At 48.0% G+C, this 20,741-nt stretch overlaps 1 protein-coding gene across 1 annotated transcript; it reads left to right on the plus strand.

The window, feature by feature from the left end:
- The first annotated feature begins 12,353 nt into the window (after nt 1-12,353).
- Nucleotides 12,354-17,411, plus strand: LOC109747767 (serine/threonine-protein kinase RIPK). The gene is made up of 5 exons (XM_020306797.4): nt 12,354-13,135; nt 14,051-14,186; nt 15,538-15,674; nt 16,222-16,345; nt 16,471-17,411. The coding sequence occupies exons 1-5, from the start codon at nt 12,677-12,679 to the stop codon at nt 16,935-16,937; spliced, it is 1,323 nt and encodes a 440-aa protein (XP_020162386.1). The 5' UTR covers nt 12,354-12,676; the 3' UTR covers nt 16,938-17,411.
- The last annotated feature ends 3,330 nt before the right edge of the window (nt 17,412-20,741 follow it).

The following is a 20,741-nucleotide window of genomic DNA, read 5'->3' on the forward strand; positions in this document are numbered from 1 at the left end:
TTTACAAAATGAAAAACCCTCACCAATTTCATATGTATGGAACCATTGTTTGCACTACAAGGACAACCACATGTGTGTACCTGGTACACAAGGTTGGTAATATGATGTGATACATGTGGTGTACTTGATGCACAAGCTAGGTTGCAAAATCATAGATGTCGAGCCAAAAATTAGCTCAAAATGGAAGAGTGTGCACAGGATATTTGTAGTGCTAGCAACTGAAATAACACCGGAAACAAAAGAAGTAGCTTCCTGCTGATAGACATTGAGGTGATAACAACACAACATGACACCTATCATTCTTTTTTGTTCTAACTAAGAAGAGGGATGGAAAGCAAAGCTTTAACGGACACCCTACCATTCATCAAGGGAATGATCGTGCCATATGAGGGATGGGAAGCAAAGTTTTGTTTTGAGCCCGAAGGCCGCGCCGGGCCAGGCATGGGCTTGGCATATTTGCGATTTAGGGAAGAGGCCCGACTTGAGGCCCATGAGCTTTTCCTCTGATGGGCCAGTCCTGGGCCTGAAATCTAGGCCTGACGGTCGGGCCCGACGGGGCCTAGGTTTTCTGCTACAGGCTTTATTAGACTCGGTTCTAAGCACCGACGACCCGACTTATGGCCAGGTATAGCCTCGAGCGCCGTCAGGGGAAGCCCCGGCATGGCGCGGCACCGCCGCTCGGGGGATATGGGGAGGGGGTCGAGGTCAAATGGAATTGGGCCTTAGGCCAACTCCAACGCGACGCCTGTTTTGTTTAGATTTTGTCCATTTGGGTAGGGCAATGAGGCGGTGTCCAACTGTTTTCTTGGATGCGCTGGCCGTGCACCCAACGCGCGGACGCATCTGATCTGCCATGGCCAGCCGGAGTCCCTATGTGTACATTTTTTTACCACCGAAAACACATTTCTTTTATTTCATGAACGGCATTTTGATACATTATAGTACATAATTCACCAATTCTTCGCTAGGATAGTAAGAACAAAGAAAACAAGAACCACAATTAGACATTTTAAAAGATATCCAACTTCAGTAACTGCTCCTACTAGTTGGATTAATATCTTCTCTACGTCTTCATTGTTGATCTGTGGGTTCTCGAGCTTGCACACTTCTTTCTTCTTCGATTCCAAAGAAGTAGACGTGGCTTCGCACCTAGTCTCATCTCTAGTCTCTATTCTAGCAACGAGTGCACGAGTATATACCAAGTTTTGTGCTATCAATAGATCAATGTATTCTTCTTCCCGATACCAGAACTTGCATCCATCCTACACACAAATTTGAGTAAGCATTGAGCTATCGAAAATGCCGAATCCGAGAGCACAACCGAATCAAAGAAGCACATACCCCATTTTTTGCACTTGAAGAACACCCATCCGGAATGTTTCGGTGTGGTAGAAACGCGACGCATGACCTGGTGCGGGCAGTCCTGCACATTATGACCGGCAAAAGTGAGCCGACGAGCCGCTGGGCCAGTGCCGAGCCCGGTCGACGGCCTGGTGTGTCTTTGCCGGCTAACCTCTGACGGGATAGATCCGAGCGGCTAGACGAGTCAGTACCTTCATGCGGCGCGGGGGTGTTGTCGGGGTTGTGTGCTCTGGTACCCAGTCAATCCAAGTCAAGGCGCAGTCGCCGGCGGCCGGATGTACCAAATCCCGCCGCCGAAGATCCACCGATTGGCCGTTGGCGCCGCGGCGAGAGAGGCACAGATTCGGTGGTCATGCTTTGGGGGGGCGGGCGGGCTGGACAGCGAGGAGGCCGGGAAAATGGGCGGCGGCGGCTATGGTGGGGGTAGGGGGCCGGGGGCGGCAGGAGGGGGGAAAGAAAAAGGGGCTTCTGTGTCCCTGACGGGCGGGCCAGGGAGGATAAGGGCACGCGTCCCGCCCGTCCGCGCGTACCCGTTTCGACGCAAACGTGGCCCAAACTTGGGCCTGAAATAGGTTGAAAGCAGACAAAAACAGACGTTTTGTCCATTTGCTCGCGCGTTTGAGCCGCGGTTTGTGTTCATTTAACCTCGAACAGACGCGGCCCAATCATTTAGAGTCGTGCGTTGGAGTTGGCCCATGTCTGCACTTGATGCACAAGGTTGGTAATGTAATGTGCCGCATGTGTGTACGCACAAAATTGCAAAGGCATAGATGCCGGGCCACGGATTAGCTCAAAATGGAAATGTGTGCACGCGACATTTGTGGTTCTAGCGACTGTGGTAACAGTGCAAAACAAAAGAAATATCTTTCCTGTTGATAGAGGTTGTGGCGATAACAACATAACAGCTCGGGCCTACTCTTTATTTTAGGGGGGGGGGGGGGGGGGGGGGGAGGGGAGGTTGCATGGGATTTGCATTGGAAAATTTTCTTTGACCTTTGGTTTGTAGGAATCTCATAGGATTTCTATAGGATAGGATTTGCATTGGAAAATTTTCTTTGAAGCCTAGGAATGGATTCCTATTCTTATGTAGGATAGGAATCAATCCTTCACATTTTGGAGGAAAAAAACATTAGCTAAGACTCAATGAAAAAATTCCTATCCTATGCATCAAATAATATCTCTTTCTCTATAAGAATTGAGATGCATGTCATCTCACTTCCTATGATATTCCTATTCCTATAACATTCCTATCCTGTGAACCAAAGGAGGCCTTAGTACCTGTGCTCTGGAGCTAAACAAATTGAAATGGCGATCCACCACCAAACGATCCGTTGGCCCGTGCTGATCCACTGATCCATGGTCACTATGCATGATACAGAGTAAGGCTGCGCTTGGTATGGATGTAATTTAATACACGTGTATTAAATTTCCGGGTGTAATTTACCGGCCAAGAGTTATTTCCGTCTGGAAAGCAAAACGACGGACGGAGATCTGTAATTTTTACAGGTGTATAAGTGGAAGGAAAACGAGGATACAAGCAGGGCCTAACGGAGTTCAGAGTTCTCTCGCTGCTTCGACACTTCATTAACGCCGAGGCATCGGAGCCCAGATGGTACAAGTTTTGGATGGTCCGTGCGGGTCCGGCTATCCTCGACTGCTGTTTCAAGAAAAGAATGCCGAGCTCAAGCTAGCATCATCCGCTGTTATACCGCGACGTGTGCATTTAGATTCCCGTTTTCCGGGCCTGGGCCGTAGCTATCGACCGATCCTAGCAGTCCCAGTCTCACGCAACCAAGATCATCAGCAACAACGTGACTTGCAAGTCTCAGGGGTCTCCAAAGATACGTATTTCGTTTATTATGTCGTCGGTACAGAAACTGCAAGTGCAAAAGGTGTATCGTCATTTAAAAATAAAAGGGTGCGTCGTCGGAGCACGTACAGAAATCCCTACAAAACTGTAAGCAGGAAAGGTATGCCAAGTGACAGTACAGTTGACATGCTCAATCCTACGTACTCAACACACAAGGCATGCCCACGACCTCAACACACAAAACAAGTAGAGAGAAATTTACCGCCTTTCCCCGAAAACAAGAGAGAAGTTTACTGTCTGTCGGAAGAGCACGGACAGTGGAACACGAGGTAAATCGCCGTACAAAGTTCCCCACGTTGCTTTGTCCAGAGAGGGACCCATCTCTCTCCCGCCACCTTTCTACTCTCCATTCGGGGGCACCGCAAAAAAGCGGCCACAAAAAGGTCGAGGAACGCCAATACGCCATGGACAAACTCGGCCGCGGTAGCTCGTCTTCTTGGCGTACGCGATCCTCCGTTGACAATCACTATTATTTCGTGGCTGCCGTCCGGCCATGTCGCGCAATGTGCGTCGCGGCATCGGCCGGTTGCGTACGTCCACCTCGTGACGTGATCGAGTTGATCGGCGGTAGTTGGTAGAGGAAAAACAATACTACCATAAACCCACGGTCTCTCAAGAAGTTCAACCCCTGGACGAATTCGTCAGAAAGCAAAGCGTCTCTCCTTTTCCCTGCGTGAGCATTTCAATTCTGTCTTTCGGGGAGCATCGGCAAAGGCAGAGGTAACTTTGCCGCGGTTTCTTCAATGGAAATCGACGAGGAGGCTCGTTGCTTCAAAGAAAAAAGCATCGGTAAAGGCAGAGATTGCTCGCACCGGCGGCCAAACGAGAGGCCGAGAGCCGTCGCCTCGCCTGTCGGTATGGAGGAATGAACCGTCAAAAAGGCGGTATAAACGGGATCGGCTCAGCCTTCGTCGGCGAAAGAAATCAAATCTAAAGAAAGGAATGGTCAATCTAACAGTATGCTGCTGGCACTATTTCCTTGGAGCTTCGTGAGTCAAGAGCTCGGTCGAGATCTCTGTCGTTTGGTTTCTGTCATTTTACCAGCACAACATCGTAGGATGTCTGAACCAAATCCGCTGTTAAATCTGATAAGCAAGGTTTTCTGAAGCGGCAAGAAACTTACCTGGGCACGTGGAACGGTTGGTTGCATGACTGGACAGACGAACGGCGGCAAATGAGGAAGGGCAAGTTGTACACGATCTGTGTCACGCGAGGTAAATACACAAATACAGTTCATGTGGCTGAACTCAACCAAGTTAAGCGGTCTTGACAACGCACACGTCGAAGGTAAATACACAAATACAGTTCATGTGGCTGAACTCAACCAAGTTAAGCGATCTTGACAACGCACACGTCGAGTTTTTCTCTCTTTCTCCAAGTGCAGATTCAGCTCATGTTCTGACGCAGCTACAAGTACTCCTTCAAGCATCAGCCACACAAATCAGGGTCAGAGTGAGCTACCATGTACGTATTTCAAAACCTTGTGCTTCCAGAGATTTCAGACTGCTCTCTAGACGTAATGTGATTGGTTCATATGAGGTGTTCCATTCTCCACCTACTCCCTGACATGGACGCCTAGTAGACTACTAATCAGGTCGCCTGATGGAGATGGGAGGCGAATATAGTGATTAAGACAAGTTGCTATCTCTCAACCATAATTTTTTATAGGGAAACTTGTAAAGATCGTTGTATGAATATTGGATTCTACGAGGAATTGTAGAGACAGCGTGCTTCATTCCGTTGGCACGCCAGGCTAGCCCCAGAGAGCCGTTTCAACTGATGATACGAGGAAACACACGCTTTGTTGATTGTTGACTAAAGACATGCATGAAATCGATCGGCGTGTTTTGATGAGGTTATAGGTTATGTGGTTTTCAAATTAAACCAGGTGATTTGAATAATATAAGATCAGCATTGCTTTCAGGTTTGAATCATGCAACGAAAAATGAACCTAGCTAGAACGGCACCTTTCTTTGCCTCAACAAAAAGGAGGAAAAAGATGCCATGATCTGGAAGGACATGAATCATGAATGATGAATGAATATGGTTCGGTCTAGAGCTCAAGCTAGGGATATAATTAATTTTGTCGACGAAAAGTAAAGACTATTTTCGTCGGCATATTCGCGGTACGTGTCGAATTTCTCAATCAAGCTGGTCGTGTCTGAAGATAAAGTCACTCTGAAGTATTTGCTGTGGTTGGAACCATCTTCTGAGTGCATGGGTGAACTTCCCGGCACTGCAGGTCCATCTTGATCGAGACGTCCTTGTCCCTTCTTCTAGGATCAAACTCCCTCCGTTCCTTCCTGTTTTGGGACGCAGATATGCTCTAGAAGCCAAGCAGCAGCGTCAATTCCCTGACGCCCTCGGTTGTTCTCATCTGCAGAATCTAAGGCGCGGAGAAGCGATAGCAACGCCGTCGAAGTCGCAGCGGGCAGCGGCTATTGTCGTGACAGCGAGTAGATCCTGAGTATTTGGAGGGTAGTCTCTATTTTTCAGTCAGAGTGGATTAGGATAAGTCACCAGAATGGATGAATCCAAGTCCTGGAGTTGGCATCATGGCGATGCTGAAATATTTTGATCAGGACGTCCTTGACTCCCTGTCTCTTCCAACTTCCATGCACAGTAAAATCACTGCTCAGAAATCAGAATCTGTCCATTTTGTCCCTCTACGTCAGAAACCAGGCAGATGGTGATGGACAAGTATTTGAGTACCTAGAGGTAGGGTTAGGTGAAACAAGAGATAGATGAAACGGAGGAAAAACTGCGGTGCAGTGCAGTCCAAATGCATGGAACCAGTTAGTAGAGTTGGCACTGCTGGCCCAGTGGCGAACCACCTGCATTTTTCACGTCTACTCCTACTCACCAAACCCTACTTGAGCCCACCCCCTCTCTCGTCGCGTAGACCGGCTGCTGTGCTGCTCTCAATCAAATTCGTCCAAGTAATAAGTGCACAGATCAATGGAGTAGCGCCGGCATCTTTTTTCTGGACGACATTAACCAGAATTCAGACACATACAAAAAGGATAAGAACACACGTCAGTCTGACTGACTGGCCGACTTGCAATTAGCTGCGGAAGATGATGATGTCGTTTTCTACTTCTCCATCAACACAGTAGTTACCAAGGAACACAAGCTATCGAGAGAGTCCCTAGGCGCAGGAACGCATGCATGAAGCTTGCCAACTCGTGAGCCAGATCAGCAAACAAACATTTGGTGAAACTGCACAGCCTCTTTCAGAGAAAGTATCCGGTGGAAACTACAAAAAAAAAATTGTATCTCCGCCAAAAAAAACTTCGTAAAACAAAAAATTTGAAAGATCTTAAATGCTAATTTTAATCTAATAATTTAATTAATTTTTTTTGCGCATATAATAATTTAATTAATTTAACATGCCTTGCATATTTTATTTTATTTTTGAGAATCACGCCTTGCATATTGTCGTGGACTGATTAGCGTATTAGTAAGGTGATGTTTAAGCACATGAAAATTTTCACATCTACTAAAAAAGTACAGTTAAATCATCTTGATATTCGCTTTAAGATATGTAAAATAGAAAAAAATGATATAAATTGTGAAATAGCTGGCGTCAGGCACGGCGCGTTCCCATCAACCTGGCTGTAGGCTTTCATGGGGCAAGAAGGCCGCCGGACTTGGTCGCGGCAGAACAAGCCCAGCTGAAACCCAAAGAGAGAACTGCGTCGGGCCGTGTGAAGAGATGGACCGGGAGAGTCTCCAAGTCCACCAAGGCGCCGCAAAGCGTTGACGCGCGCCATCTGCACCGGTGCGCCGAAACTGGTCGCTCGGTCCCTCAAAAAAAAAAAAAAAAAAAAACTGGTCGCTCGGGTCGGGGTCAGCACACGCAACGTCAGACCACGTTACTTTTATTAGTTCTTTTGGCTTACGATAAATAGTGTTGCATGACTTGTTTAATTTTTTTTCCGACAAAGAGCGCAACTCCTGCCACACGCTCGGAAAAGAATGAGGAAAAAAGAACGGCCCAGGGCATCACACCCGAATTTGGCAAGACTGGCCCCCTCAAACGCCCGCGGACACGATCGAATGCGTCCACGGATACTGAATAGTCACATCTTATACTTGATGCTATGCATTTGAGTACCTCATCTTTCATCTCCTAAATCCATACAAACCATTCAAAGGAAATCCTATGTACTATGCACATCACGCTAGCCTAACTACGCTTCGTCATCGGAGATATCCATGACGTCGGCGTTAGGCGCCAGGTAGATGGGTGCCTAGAAGGGCTCCCGCTCCTCCTCCTCCTCATCCATATCCGCGAGCAACTCGTCAACGTCCGCAGCATGCTCCGCCTCAGCCTCTCGCGGACGACGGCGCTTGGCCTCCGCCGCCAATTCCAACCAGAGGGAATCGAGGATCGTCTGCAGCTCCGCCTACAGATCAATCCGCGTCCCCCACATCCTCCTCCACCTCCTCCACCACCACCACCACCACCACCTCCTCCTCCTCCTCCAAGTCCTCCTCTGGATCCACCTCATCCGGAGGTAACCCCGCGACGATCCGGGCTTCGCGCCTTGCCCGAATCTGCTCAAGGAGCTGCAGCCGGTGCTCCGGCATTAGATATGGGTAGCTCCTTACCCGGCAGCGTGGGGGCATGGCCACTACTGGTGGCGGGCGGCGAGTGGAAAGTGGCGGCGGCGGCAGACGGGAGGTGGAATTTGTGAATGGGTAGGGTTTCGGTGCCGGACGTCGACTTAAATAGCCGGGCTACGGCACTATGCGGCCCGCCGGAGTGGCGCTACGCGGCGACGGAGGACACGAGCTTTGGACCGCCAGGTTTCGGAATGTTTCTGTGTGGGACCCGGCCGCTAATCCGACGTGGCGGACGCGCCCGGGCCTCCCCATATCCACCCCATATTTGGCCTGGATATGAGGGCTGCCGATCAGCCCAGGCGTTTGATGGGGAGGGTGCCCGGCTGTAGATGCTTTTACTGCCAAATATTTTCCGTGTTGAGTTTTTTTTTGCGAGGGTAAGGGGAGTTTTATTGCAAATTCATAGAGTTACATTCGAGGGGCCACACGTCCTCAAAACAAGGAGGAACTGAGCGTAGCCAGACAGCGGTGGCTCGCTCCGAACAGCTATAGTTTACCAGACGATCGGCAACTCTATTTTGAAAACGACTAAGTTTTTGAGGTACAAACTCCCTAATACCAGCTAAGTACTTGATCTCCAATACTAAGTGGCCATAAGCTGAACGCCGGACAACATCCGTAGACAGGCATGACAACACTTCAGAGGAGTCCGATTGTAGCATCACCGGAGCGTCGGAGTGTTCAATAGCCAGTGCCATACCTTGCATCATCCCATGTAGTTCCGCCTCCAGTGGATCATTGCAATGGAAGATGTATCGGTATGCTGCAAAAAGAATCACCCCTTCGTAGTTCCTTAGGACCATCCCGACCGCCGCGGTGCCTTCCTCCGGATGGTATGAACCATCGACGGACAGGGCCACAGAGCCTTGCGCTGCTGCTGGCCAAGGCATGACAGCCGCAGTAGCTTTTTGGCGCGGCAGACACTAGAGCCACCGAGGGCATCTTGCCTTTGACGATATCCTCAACTGTGAACTTGCCCGCTAGGTTGATAGATTTATAGTAGCTATCCAAGAACTTTACCGAGGCAAGCACAGGAGGAGCTTCCTTGCCGTGGTAGATGTCATTACGAATCTGCCATATCCTCCAGATCAGCAAAATCACCATGTCCGCAACCACCTCAGAGCTGGAGCTGAGAAGGAACATGAGCCATTCCTTCCCATTAATAATGAGAAGATCATCATTGGGTAGCGGCCATCTCCTACGCATATTCATCCACAAAGTCCTCGCCTGGGTGCAGGTAGTCAGAGCATGAAAGGTATTCTCCTCCTCTACCCCACAGAGAGGGCAGAGTGAACGTGTAGCCAAGTGCCTGTAGTTCTTGCACCGTTGAGTTGCCTGGACTGGGCCTAATACTAGTACAAAAAAATAAATTGCATCTCTGGAGGGGGGGCTCGAGCCTATTAAAGCCCCCTCAGTAGATTCGCCCCTGCGTACACATTCTAGCTCCAGGGCACCTAGGACAAAGGTTCTAGAAGCTAATTCCATGTCAATACACAACTGACGCCATCACACCTGCACCAAGGTCCATTCTAGCAGCCTTATTTGTTTCTTTAGTTCGATCTCCCCATAAAGTGGAATACGATGTCATGTCATTTTTTTTGCAATATGAAATAGAAGCACCTAGCCCCTGGCCCTTAAAGAAACCAACCACATTATTCGAGGACCAGTTTTTTCTCCTAGCTAGGCATGCTCATCTTTGTGTTCTTCATTCTTTGCCCTTACACATCTTGTGCTTCATGACATGGCTGCTTGGAGGAGGAAGGTTATGAAATTTGGTGCTCTGTCTTGTTCTTCTGTTCGACATCGATCACATGGTAATTGTTTAAGTAGATAGTTAGATCACGTGGCTCCTTTCGTATTCTGAAGAAATGTGGGTGCCCCGCCATACGTAAAAATTAGAATAAAAAACCCCCATGGATATTTACAAAACGAAAAAGAGGTCATGAAGTGTTGACTAAGGCGATTTCTCGCAAGCCAAAGGTCTATAGATGGCAGGTAGCAGAACAGAACCAATTTGGCAACCAGGAAACCATTGGTAGCAGTTATGGTGGTGATGGCTGTTTCTCGTGGAAAATCCCGTGACTGGGCTCCTCCATTCACTTCTCACTATAAATGCACCGAATCGGTCCCATTGACTCCACTGCATATGGTTTCTTGGTCAAGCTTGGATGTAGTCAATCTTGGAGAGATCTTGAGGCACATTAATTCATCCCGAGACATTCGGAGGTGATGTTCTACCAGGGACGAATAAAATTCCTACGAGTTAGATCTTCTTTGCAACCATTAGGGTTTCTTGAGTTTACCCCCTTCCCAAGGGGATTGGATTGAATTGAGCGAGAATTTGACTTAAATTACCAAACCAGACAAGCCCTTGGTGTTTTTTGTTGTGACTGGGAAGAGGGATGGAAATAGAAGCTTTAGCAGGCAACTTATCATCATCAAGGGGATGATGACGACATGCATATAAGGCCAAAAACAACACCCAACGTCATAGTTGTGTGGTTACCGTGGGGATCCATGCCATGATCGGGATGGGTTCATCAGATTATTTGACGTTCAACATGTTTGTTTTCTTATTGAAAAAGAGAGCATTCCCTCGGATTTCATATATATGAAACCATTGTTCAACTACAAAGACATCTGGATGTGTATACTTCACGCACAAGATTGCTAATGTAATGTGCCGCATATGTGTAGTTGTTGCACGGATTACAAAACATACGATGTCAGGCCACATATTAGCTTGAAATGGAATTGTGTGCTCGCGATATTTTTTGGTGGTGGCGAGTGATGTAACACTTAGGAAACAAAGAAAATAGCTTCCAACTGATAGATATTCAGGCGATAACAACACAACATGGCATATATCAATTTGTTTTGGCATTGTGATTGTGAAGAGGGATGGGAAGCAAAGCTTGAACATGCTACCTATCATCATCAGGGGAAAGATCATGTCGTATGAGGCCAAATCAACATCTTAACGTCGCAGTTGTGGTTACCGCAGGGTGAGGGAAGATCCATGCTATGATCGGGATGGGTCCATCGGATAATGTGACGTGCCGCTTTGCTCTTTTTCTTTTGCAAAAAATGGAGCGCCCCCACCGATTTCATATGTTTGGAACCGGTGCTCCAACTACAAGGACAACCACATGTGTGGACCTGATACACGAGGTTGATAATATGATGTGCCGCATGCGTGTACTCGATGCACAAGATTGCGAAACCATAGATGTCGAGCCATGAATTAGCTTGAAATAGAATTGTGTGCACGCGATATTTGCGGTGGTAGCGACTGTAGTACCACTCCGGAGACAAAAGAAGAAGCTTCCAACTGATAGAGGTTGAGGCGATAACAACACAACAGAGCTAGGGCACCTCTTTCGGCCCTACTGTTTATTCAAAGGCATGTGGTTGCATGGGACTGCTCAATTACTTGTAAACTAGAGCCAAACAAATTGGCATGGTGATCCACCACCAAACGATCGGTTGAACCGCGATTCAATGATCCATGGCCACTATGCATAACAGAGTTTCATCAGAGCTTTCCTTTTGACAAGCAGCAGAGAGTTCAGAGCTCTCTCGTTGTTTCGACGCTTAGTTAATTAATGCTGAGGCATCGGAGCCAGATGGTACAAGTTTTCGATGGTTCGTGCGCGTCCGGCTATGCCGTTTCAAGAAAAGAATGGCGAGCTGAAGCTAGCATCGTCCGCTGTTGTGCCGCGACGTGTGCATTTAAATTCCCGTTTTCCGGGCCCTGGCCCGTAGCTATCGATCGGTCCTAGCAGTCCCGGTCTCACGCAACCAAGAGCAGCAACGTGACCTGCAAGTTTCATGCGGTGCAAGGGGTCCTGAAAGATACACATTTCGCCTATGTCGTCGGTACAAGCTGTACGTGAATAAAGAGGGTACATATATCGCCTGAGAACCTGCAAGTACGAAAGGTGCGTCTTCAGTTCAGTACAGGCTTTGCATGAATGAGCACGTACACAAAGTGTAAGTACGAAAAGGTATGCCGAAGTGCCAACACGTGATCGTACAGGGCCACAGAAGCACATCAAGCGTGGGCTTCACCACAAAAGAAATGCAAATTTAAACAGGTTTTACTTAATTTTTTTTAGCAAATTTACCATTCTAACCAAATTAACCAATAAGAAACGCACTAGTAGAGAGAAATTTGCCTCGCAAAAAAAAAAGTAGAGAGAAATTTACCGCCTTCCCGGAAATTACAGAGGAAGAAATTACTGGCCCTCTGCTAGCTGTCGCTGAATCGTTCTCGATCCATTTGGCGCTCTCGTCGGTCCAATCTGAAACGGACGCACAAAGTACACGTACCACAAGATCATCCTACGTACCACATCGACCCCATCTGGACCGTCCGTCTCTAATCAGACGCACGGCGTGCTCTGGTGAGAACGCCAGATACGAGCCGTTCCAACTGACGGCGCGCGCAGAAACCTCCCTTCCCTTCCCCGCGCCGCGGTGTCAACGGCCCGCGCGGGTCAAAGAAAAAGAAAGAAACGGCCTCCCAGCGAACCCCATCCCGTCCGTCCATCCCTCGCAGCTGCCCCCGCCACGTCACACCGGAGCGCACCCCGCCGTTGATCCGCACCACCCCACACGAGCGAGCCGCAACCAAGACGAGCTCCGGCCGGCGCCCGCACCAGTGCACCACCACCCCACCCCCATCCCCACCCCCACCCCCACCCGTGTGGTGTGTATATATACCCCGATACGGCCAAAGCAGCAGGTAGAGCAGAGCGACGCGCACACGGGGAAGGCACGCACGCACGCGTACGGAATCGCCCGCGCGCGCCGATGGCGAGGTCGGCGTGGAGGTCCCTCTTCGGGTGCTTCAGCTCGCACGCCGAGGCCGCGGCCGCCGCAGCCGCCGCCGGCAAGGGCGAGAGGAAGCCCCCCGGCGGCAAGAAGAAGAAGAAGAGCAAGAGGAAGGTGGCGGCGGCGGGGAAGGCGCCGAGGCCGAGCCGGTCGCTGCACGGCCGGATGTCCTTCTCGGACCTCAGCATGAGCGGCGGCATGGTGTCGCCGGAGGACCTGTCGCTGTCGCTGGCGGGGTCCGACCTGCACGTCTTCACCATCGCCGAGCTGCGCGCCGTCACCAGGGACTTCTCCATGACCAACTTCATCGGCGAGGGCGGCTTCGGCCCCGTCTACAAGGGCTACGTCGACGAGAAGGTCAAGCCCGGGCTCCGCGCGCAGCCCGTCGCCGTCAAGCTGCTCGACCTCGAGGGGAACCAGGGCCACAACGAGTGGCTGGTACGTATGCACTCGCCGCCTAGCTCTTCCTGCTTCATTACCAAATAAAATTACTGACAAGTGCAGAGCTAATTAATTACCACTTGTCATGTACACGTACTTAGTCAATTGATCTACTTGTAGGTCTTGGCCCAGCAATTAAACTACTTGCTGAATTAGAGTAGCTATTATACTACCAATTGGAGATTTTTTTTAATGGAAATGTTAATGAATGTTGTGTCCAATTTGTAGTGATACGTACGTACATCTATCATCTATGGGTTTACCGAAAATGCGCCGTGGGATTAGTCTACTTTATTTTCTCCACGAGTCTTGCTTGTTCAAAGTTAGTTGAGCTGCTCTGAATGATTATCAGAAGCATTCGAGTTGAAAGCCATTCCTGCATGCAGTTTTTTCCTTCTGAAATGGGCTTGTAGGTTTTCTGAAAATGATCATGTATTTTTCTTAATTCAGCAAACCGTGAGATGGACTTGGAAGAAAAAATCGTCTCCTTATTGCACTTGATTAGTATATATGTTGTAGACTTGTAGCATACCTACCTCTATATGGTTTTAATATTTCAAATTGATTTCTGAATATTCCAAACCACACACGAAGTCCTTTCTTACAAGTAGAAGTTTCCTTGGTGTTGACATATTCTCTCCACAAGATGAACGTCTGATCTTTTAAGAAAGTTTTAGTTGTACGTGGATGCTTGGCAACACGCACGCCCAGGACAATTTCAATAAAACAGTGTTTGCTTGCTTGTCTCAAAGGGCTGCCATTGTTAATTTACCCTTCTGCCTGATTAGTTTAAAGGATGGTAGTAGTGAATTAGCACGTTTACATGTGTGATTTCTTGACGATTTCTATTTCAGATGGAGTACATCCGACTGATCGGCACAAAACTAACTGTGAATTTTTTCCACGTTTCAGACTGAAGTCATATTCCTGGGGCAGTTGAGGCATCCTCACCTGGTCAAACTGATCGGTTACTGCTACGAGGATGAGCACAGGCTCCTCGTGTACGAGTTCATGACCAGGGGCAGCCTGGAGAAGCTTCTCTTCAGAAGTAAGTAGATTCAGAAAAACCTCAAAATAATTACTTATTTTTTGCATTTCTACATTAACTTCGAAATATATTTTTACGTGACGCGGTCCAAAGGTTAAAAAACACATGCCATTAGATTGCTTAATCATGTACTATATGTCTTAAAAGTTAAACACGGAGGCTGCTTGAACAGGATAAGTAAACGGCAAAAAAGAAAAAGAAAAAAAAAAGAGAGGCGTAAATAGCATAAAACTATCGCAATTGAGGCTATGGTTCCAAAAAACTACCCTTTCAGAAAAGTTCCTGATACCTACCACAACTTTGGTTAAGTGCTTAATTATCTCGTCATGTGTGTGCGGTTAGTGTGTGTTAAGGAGTTAAACACGAAAAAAGAAGAAGGAATAGTGTAAGTAGCTAGTGTGGCACGCAGTGTCAATCTTGCAGCCCACAAGAAAGGGATATTCCTTGAGACGTTGCCGTCGACGGTCTCCTTTCCCTCGCCGCATCATTCATCAACCCAAAAGGGAGAGAGATTCCAGAGTCACACATCGATCCAACTGGAACCGGAGGCTGCGGTTTTACCAACCCGCTCGACGGATCCAGTGGCTTTCCTTGCTCCGCACCCTTCATCAGTTTTCTAATTGATTTTGATTAATTCACCCCTCCCCTTTTCCCCCGACGGATTCAGACCGACCTGTCCGTTTCCGGCGTTGCATCATCTGATCTCTTTGGCATATGTACACGGAGATCGTATATATCGGAGAGATTTGGGGTCGTTTTCGGTTAACCACTTTGATATTTTATCTTCACACCGCATTTCCTTTTTGCTCTCTTGGTGCTGCGTCCTGCCGCCTGTCTAATTCGTCGATGCTTAATCACAGGGTTCCCGCCAAAAATTAAAAAGGTGGTAGACGGATAGGACACCTGCACCAATTCTTGTCTTGTCTCTGCTAGTAGCTGTTTTGCTTTAATCTTTATGCAAAGTTGTTTCACTAAACCTGGGCCTCCCATTCCAACGCGTGGTTTTTGGATAAATAGGAGTACATGTACTCCAGCTGATATAACTCGCTCCTAAGTCAAAAGTTGCGAACTGTGCCGACCACATAATGCGGGATTCATCGCGATCACCGGCCGTAGGGAAGAGGGACAAAATTATAGTGTAGATGCTTGATGCTTTTATTTATTATTAGTGAGAGCAACAGGGTAGCACTCAGAGTTGAGTGAACATGAACACGCGATACTTGTTCTTGATTAATTGCATATTTTTTGTCACCATGTGCACCCATTGCTTGGTTAACTATACATGGTTCTTCCAACTTTGGTTGCATCGCCTGATTGCTCTGGGTTAACTATACGTGGTGTGTGCATGCAGAATACGCGGCGTCGTTGCAATGGTCAACACGGCTGAAGATCGCCCTGGGTGCCGCCAAAGGGTTGGCGTTCCTCCATGAGGCCCAGAACCCGGTCATCTACCGGGACTTCAAGACCTCCAACATCTTGCTGGACTCGGTACGTACGTCCGGCCGTGATTGATCCTTCACCTACCCGGCCTACCCCTCTGTAGTCTGTACTAGTACTACTTCCAAAGATATATACGACTTGGTGGTGGGTTTGGTCTTTCGCGGCGAGTAAACTAAACTGCTCAAGTTGTCTGGCTGCCAAATGCCAACCACTGAACAACAGATGATTGACTTGCACACTGTGAACTGGACTGGGTCGGGTTTCCAGTTTCAACTATTGCTGCGGATCCGTCTCGTACTGAGACTGACTCGTATAGAGACTGATGTGATTGATCAGATTGTCGATTAGCAGAGTTGTTGGATTAGTATGGTTCAGTCTTACCCACTGATCCAGCGACTGACTCTTGCACAAATGACACGCCGCTAGTGTGTCTTATTAGTTTGGTTCTGCCTTACCCACTGAGTGTCCGGCTCTTAGTGCAAGCATACCTCTAGTCTATCTATTTAGTTTGGTTCAGTGATACAGCAATATAATTACCGTGCAGGAGCAGTTGAGTAGCATTGTTAACCTTTTAAAATTTGAACCATGTTTATAGGATTACAAAGCGAAGCTATCGGATTTCGGGCTAGCCAAAGATGGGCCCGAAGAGGACGAGACGCACGTCTCCACCCGGGTCATGGGCACGCAGGGCTACGCCGCACCCGAGTACATCATGACAGGTAAAATGTTTACCAACGCACCGATATTTACGGATAACCCGCGAATGTTCATCACGGTCCAATCCGGAGATGGTTAGTTTACATCCATGCATTTCGTCTCATTCAAATTTGAATCTCATCTCCAGGGCATCTGACGGCAAAGAGCGACGTGTACGGCTTCGGCGTGGTGCTGCTGGAGCTGCTGACGGGGCGCAAGTCGGTGGACAAGAGCCGGCCGCCGCGGGAGCAGAACCTGGTGGACTGGGCCCGGCCCTACCTCAACGACTCCCGGCGCCTGGACCGCGTCATGGACCCCAACCTCGCCGGGCAGTACGCCGGCGGGGCCGCGCAGAGGGCCGCCGCGCTGGCCTACAAGTGCGTCAGCCTCAACCCCAAGTCCCGCCCGCACATGTCCGCCGTCGTCAGTGCGCTCGAGCCGCTCCTCGCGCTCGAAGAGGATAGCCTCGCCGGCCCGTTCGTGTATGTTGCGCCGCCTGACAATGGCAGCAGCGGCGGCGGCGGGAGCAGGGAGGGGCGCCACAGGAGGCGAGCGGGCCGGAGGAAGTCCGGAGACGTGGCCGAGTCGGTGGCCGTTGTTGTTGAGCGTGAATGATGGTCTCAGCTTGACGGAGCGTGTTTTCTGAACTTGGACGCGTCGAACAGCGGAGAGGAGCGCGAGCGCATTCAGATTCGAATATTTGTGGAACAACAAGGGTTGCCTATGATACGAGAAGAGGGGAGGCTTGACGGATTGGAGTCCATAAATAGAGCAATTTCATGAAAGAAAAATGGACAATCTCTCTCGTACTACTCCTCCTACTTTGCATTGGCATGCACTTCAGTTTCTTAGTGTTTTAATTCAGTTCATTTAGAGTTTGTACATACATGTTTCCCCAGGACTAAGTAGTAGGGCAAAAAAAGTACACGGATTTGCACCGAGTATAAATTAGGCAAGGTCTGTATAGGTCTAAGTGGACTGAGACTTCGCGAAGTCTAAGTTGCTGACGTCATCAAATTTCCTTTTCCTTTTGAGGGTGTCATCCATGTTTGTACGCAGCCTATTGTTTGTGCGTTCTCGCGGCTGTTACTTCTTCCTGTGTTGGGCTGGGCCCGCCTCTCTCTCTGTGTACCCTTTTCTTCTTTTGTATTTTGTATTATTAGGCTGGACTTGTCTCACCGCAGATTTTTGTTGGGCCGGTTTGTCTTTTCTTTTTCTTCTATGTTGAATCTTCATTTTTCTTGTTTTGCTGACAAACCACCGAGAGGATCAAAAATATATTCGCTCACTTTGTATAAAAAGTTCTGAAGAAAAATGTAAACAACAGAGAATAAGATGGGAAAAAACTGGAGGAAAAGGACATACAAGTTGAATCATTTTGTATCATTTCAAAATCATTTATGTAACTGAGAAATTAAAAGGCAACAGAAAAAAAGTAAAAAAAAGGAAAGAAACCCAGTGTGTACAAATAGATGTCATGTCTTTTAAAAGTTGCACACTAGCAATGAGAAATGCAACTGCGTCATTGTCGATGTGTGTGCATCTAGGTGGTGGTACCTTTTAAAATAAAAATAACTAAATTGCATATATACTATATATATATATATATATATATATATATATATATATATATATATATATATATATATATATATATATATATATATATATATATGGGTCGCGCTATTCGTCACCATGGGTGAGGAATAGTTATTCTTCACACCCTCTCTATTTTGACATCAATGCACCGTATTTTTACGTTTCGTAAATTTTGTCTTATTTCATACTAAAAAGAGAGCGTAAGAAAATATATACTTGCCGTAAAAAATATTTTATGTTACGTAAAGTTACGAACGTAAAAACATACATAAAATGCGATATTTCTGGTCTTATAACCTATTTTTTTGTTTTCTTATACCAAATTTTACATAGTGAATCAATATGAATGTAACTATTTGTATTCCAAATGTAATTTATTTATGAAGCGATCGTAAGATTACCTCGGACGAAGAATTACTTATTCTGCAACCTGGATGATGAATAGTATATATATATAGTGTTACTATTCATCACCCAGGGTGCAGAATAAGTTATTCTTCACCCGATGTAATCTTACGATCGCTTCCTAAATAAATTACGTTTAGAATATAAATAGTTACATGTATATTGATTCAATATGTAAAATTTGGTACAAAAAACAAAAATATAGGTTATAAGACCAAAAAAATCACATTTTATGTATGTTTTTACATTCGTAATTTTACGTAACATAAAATATTTTTTACGGCGAGTACATATTTTCTTACGTTCTCTTTTTTATGTATGAAATAATACAAAATTCGTAAAAATATGGTGCATTGATGTCAAAATAGAGAAGGGGTGAAGAATAACTATTCCTCACCCAGGATGACGAATAGCGCGACCCTATATATATAAAGAAAAAATGTAATTGAGTGTAGTCGTCGAACATGCAACTACGTGGTATAACTAGTGGCACAATTTTTTGAAAAAGAAAAAATGTGTTAAGTTGCACATGGGCGAAGTTGTCTCTTTTATTAAAAAACATAACAGCACTATTTAGAAAATAAATACAAATCCAAGACACAAAATATATACATAAATAAAACAAAAAGTAGAAAAGTAATAATGAAAAGTCAATAATAAAACAACATACGAGGCCGCCCAAGCACCCAGCCACACACCCCTTGCTTGCGCCCGGTTAGTGTCGCTTGCAGTTGCATGCGAGTACAACATGGACGATGTTCAATTGGTTGTTGTCGGGCTTGCAATTGGCCCACCCCCTGTACCGGCGCTCCCTCCGACAGAACAAAAAATTCCAGTTGCGGTCGGGTTACAAGGCATATAGTTGCGGTCGGGTGCGACACTTGCAGTTGCATTTCTAGTGTCGGACATGCAACTGGCCCGCCCCCTCTCCCGCCGCCCCCTCCGACAAAACAAAGGTTCGGTTGCAACCATGTTGGGGGACATGCAGTTGCGGTCGGGTGTAGTGCATGCAGTTGCGAGGCGGTTGTCTGGCTTGCAACTGGCCCACCCCCTCTACCGGCGCCCCCTCTGACAAAACAAAAAATTCCAGTTGCGGTAGGGTTACAAGACATTCAGCTGCGCTCGGGTGCGACACTTGCAGTTCTATGCCTAGTGTCGGACATGCAACTGGCCCGCCCCCTCTCGCGCCGCCCCCTCCAAAAAAGTTCCAGTTGAAACCATGTAAGGGGACATGCAGTTGCGGTCGGGTGATGCGCTTGCAGTTACAGGGTTGTTGTCGGGCTTGCAACTGGCCCGCCCCCTCCGACAGAAAAAACACCAGTTGCGGTCGGGTGCGACACTTGAAGTTGCATTCCTAGTGTCGGACATGCAACTAGCCCGCCCCCTCCAACCAAACAAAGGTTCAGTTGCAACCATGTTGGGAGACATGCAGTTGTGGTCGGGTGCGGCACTTGAAGTTGCGGGGATATTATCGGGCTTGCAACTGGCCCGCCCCCTCTACCGGTGCATCCTCCGATAGAACAAAAAAGTCCAGTTGCGGTCGGGCTAAAAGACATGCTGTTGCGGTCGGGTGCCACACTTGAAGTTGTTGGGTAACGTAGCAATAATTCAAAATTTTCCTACGTGTCACCAAGATCAATCTAGGAGATGCTAGCAACGAGAGAGAGGGAGTGCATCTTCATACCCTTGAAGATCGCTAAGCGGAAGCGTTACAAGAACGCGATTGATGGAGTCGTACTCGCAGCGATTCAAATCGCGGAAGATCTGATCTAGCGCCGAACGGACGGCGCCTCCGCGTTCAACACACGTACAGCCCGGGGACGTCTCCTCCTTCTTGATCCAGCAAGGGGAGAGGAGAAGTTCAGGGAGAACTCCAGAAGCACAATGGCGTGGTGGCAATGGAGCTCGTGGTTCTTCGGCAGAGCTTCACTAAGCACTACGGAGGAGGAGGAGGAGGTGTATGAGGAGGGAGGGCTGCGCCAGGGAAGAGGTATGGCTGCCCTCCCACCCCTCCACTATATATAGGGGCAAGGGGGGAGGGGAAGGCGCCCTAGGGTTTCCCCTAGGGGGCGGCGGCCAAGCAGATTGGATCTCCCTAGGGAAAATCCTAGGGAGACTTGCCCCCGAAGCCAAGCAGGTGGAGGCTTTCCTCCCAAGACAGGTGGAGGCGCCCCACCTTCCCAAGTAACGTGGGAAAGGGTGTGGGGGCGCACCACCCCTTAGTGGGCTGGTTTGCCCCTTCCCCTTTGGCCCATGAGGCCCTCCAACACTTGCCGGGGCTCCCGAAACACCTTTCGGTCATGTTGGCCATAGCCTGGTACCCCCGGAACACTTCCGGACTCCAATACCCTTCGTCCAATATATCGATCTTCACCGCCGGACCATTCCGGAACTCCTCGTGACGTCCGGGATCAC

This window comes from Aegilops tauschii, chromosome 4, assembly GCF_002575655.3.
Source record: "Aegilops tauschii subsp. strangulata cultivar AL8/78 chromosome 4, Aet v6.0, whole genome shotgun sequence".
NCBI classification, from domain to species: Eukaryota; Viridiplantae; Streptophyta; class Magnoliopsida; order Poales; family Poaceae; genus Aegilops; species Aegilops tauschii.

Bases quoted from the DNA above. Each gene is read 5' to 3' on its own strand.
- LOC109747767 (XM_020306797.4), top strand. From the start codon at position 12,677: ATGGCGAGGTCGGCGTGGAGGTCCCTCTTCGGGTGCTTCAGCTCGCAC. The intron at 14,187-15,537 runs GTAAGTAGATTC...GTGTGCATGCAG, and splicing joins GGAGAAGCTTCTCTTCAGAA to AATACGCGGCGTCGTTGCAA. The intron at 16,346-16,470 runs GTAAAATGTTTA...TCTCATCTCCAG, and splicing joins ACCCGAGTACATCATGACAG to GGCATCTGACGGCAAAGAGC.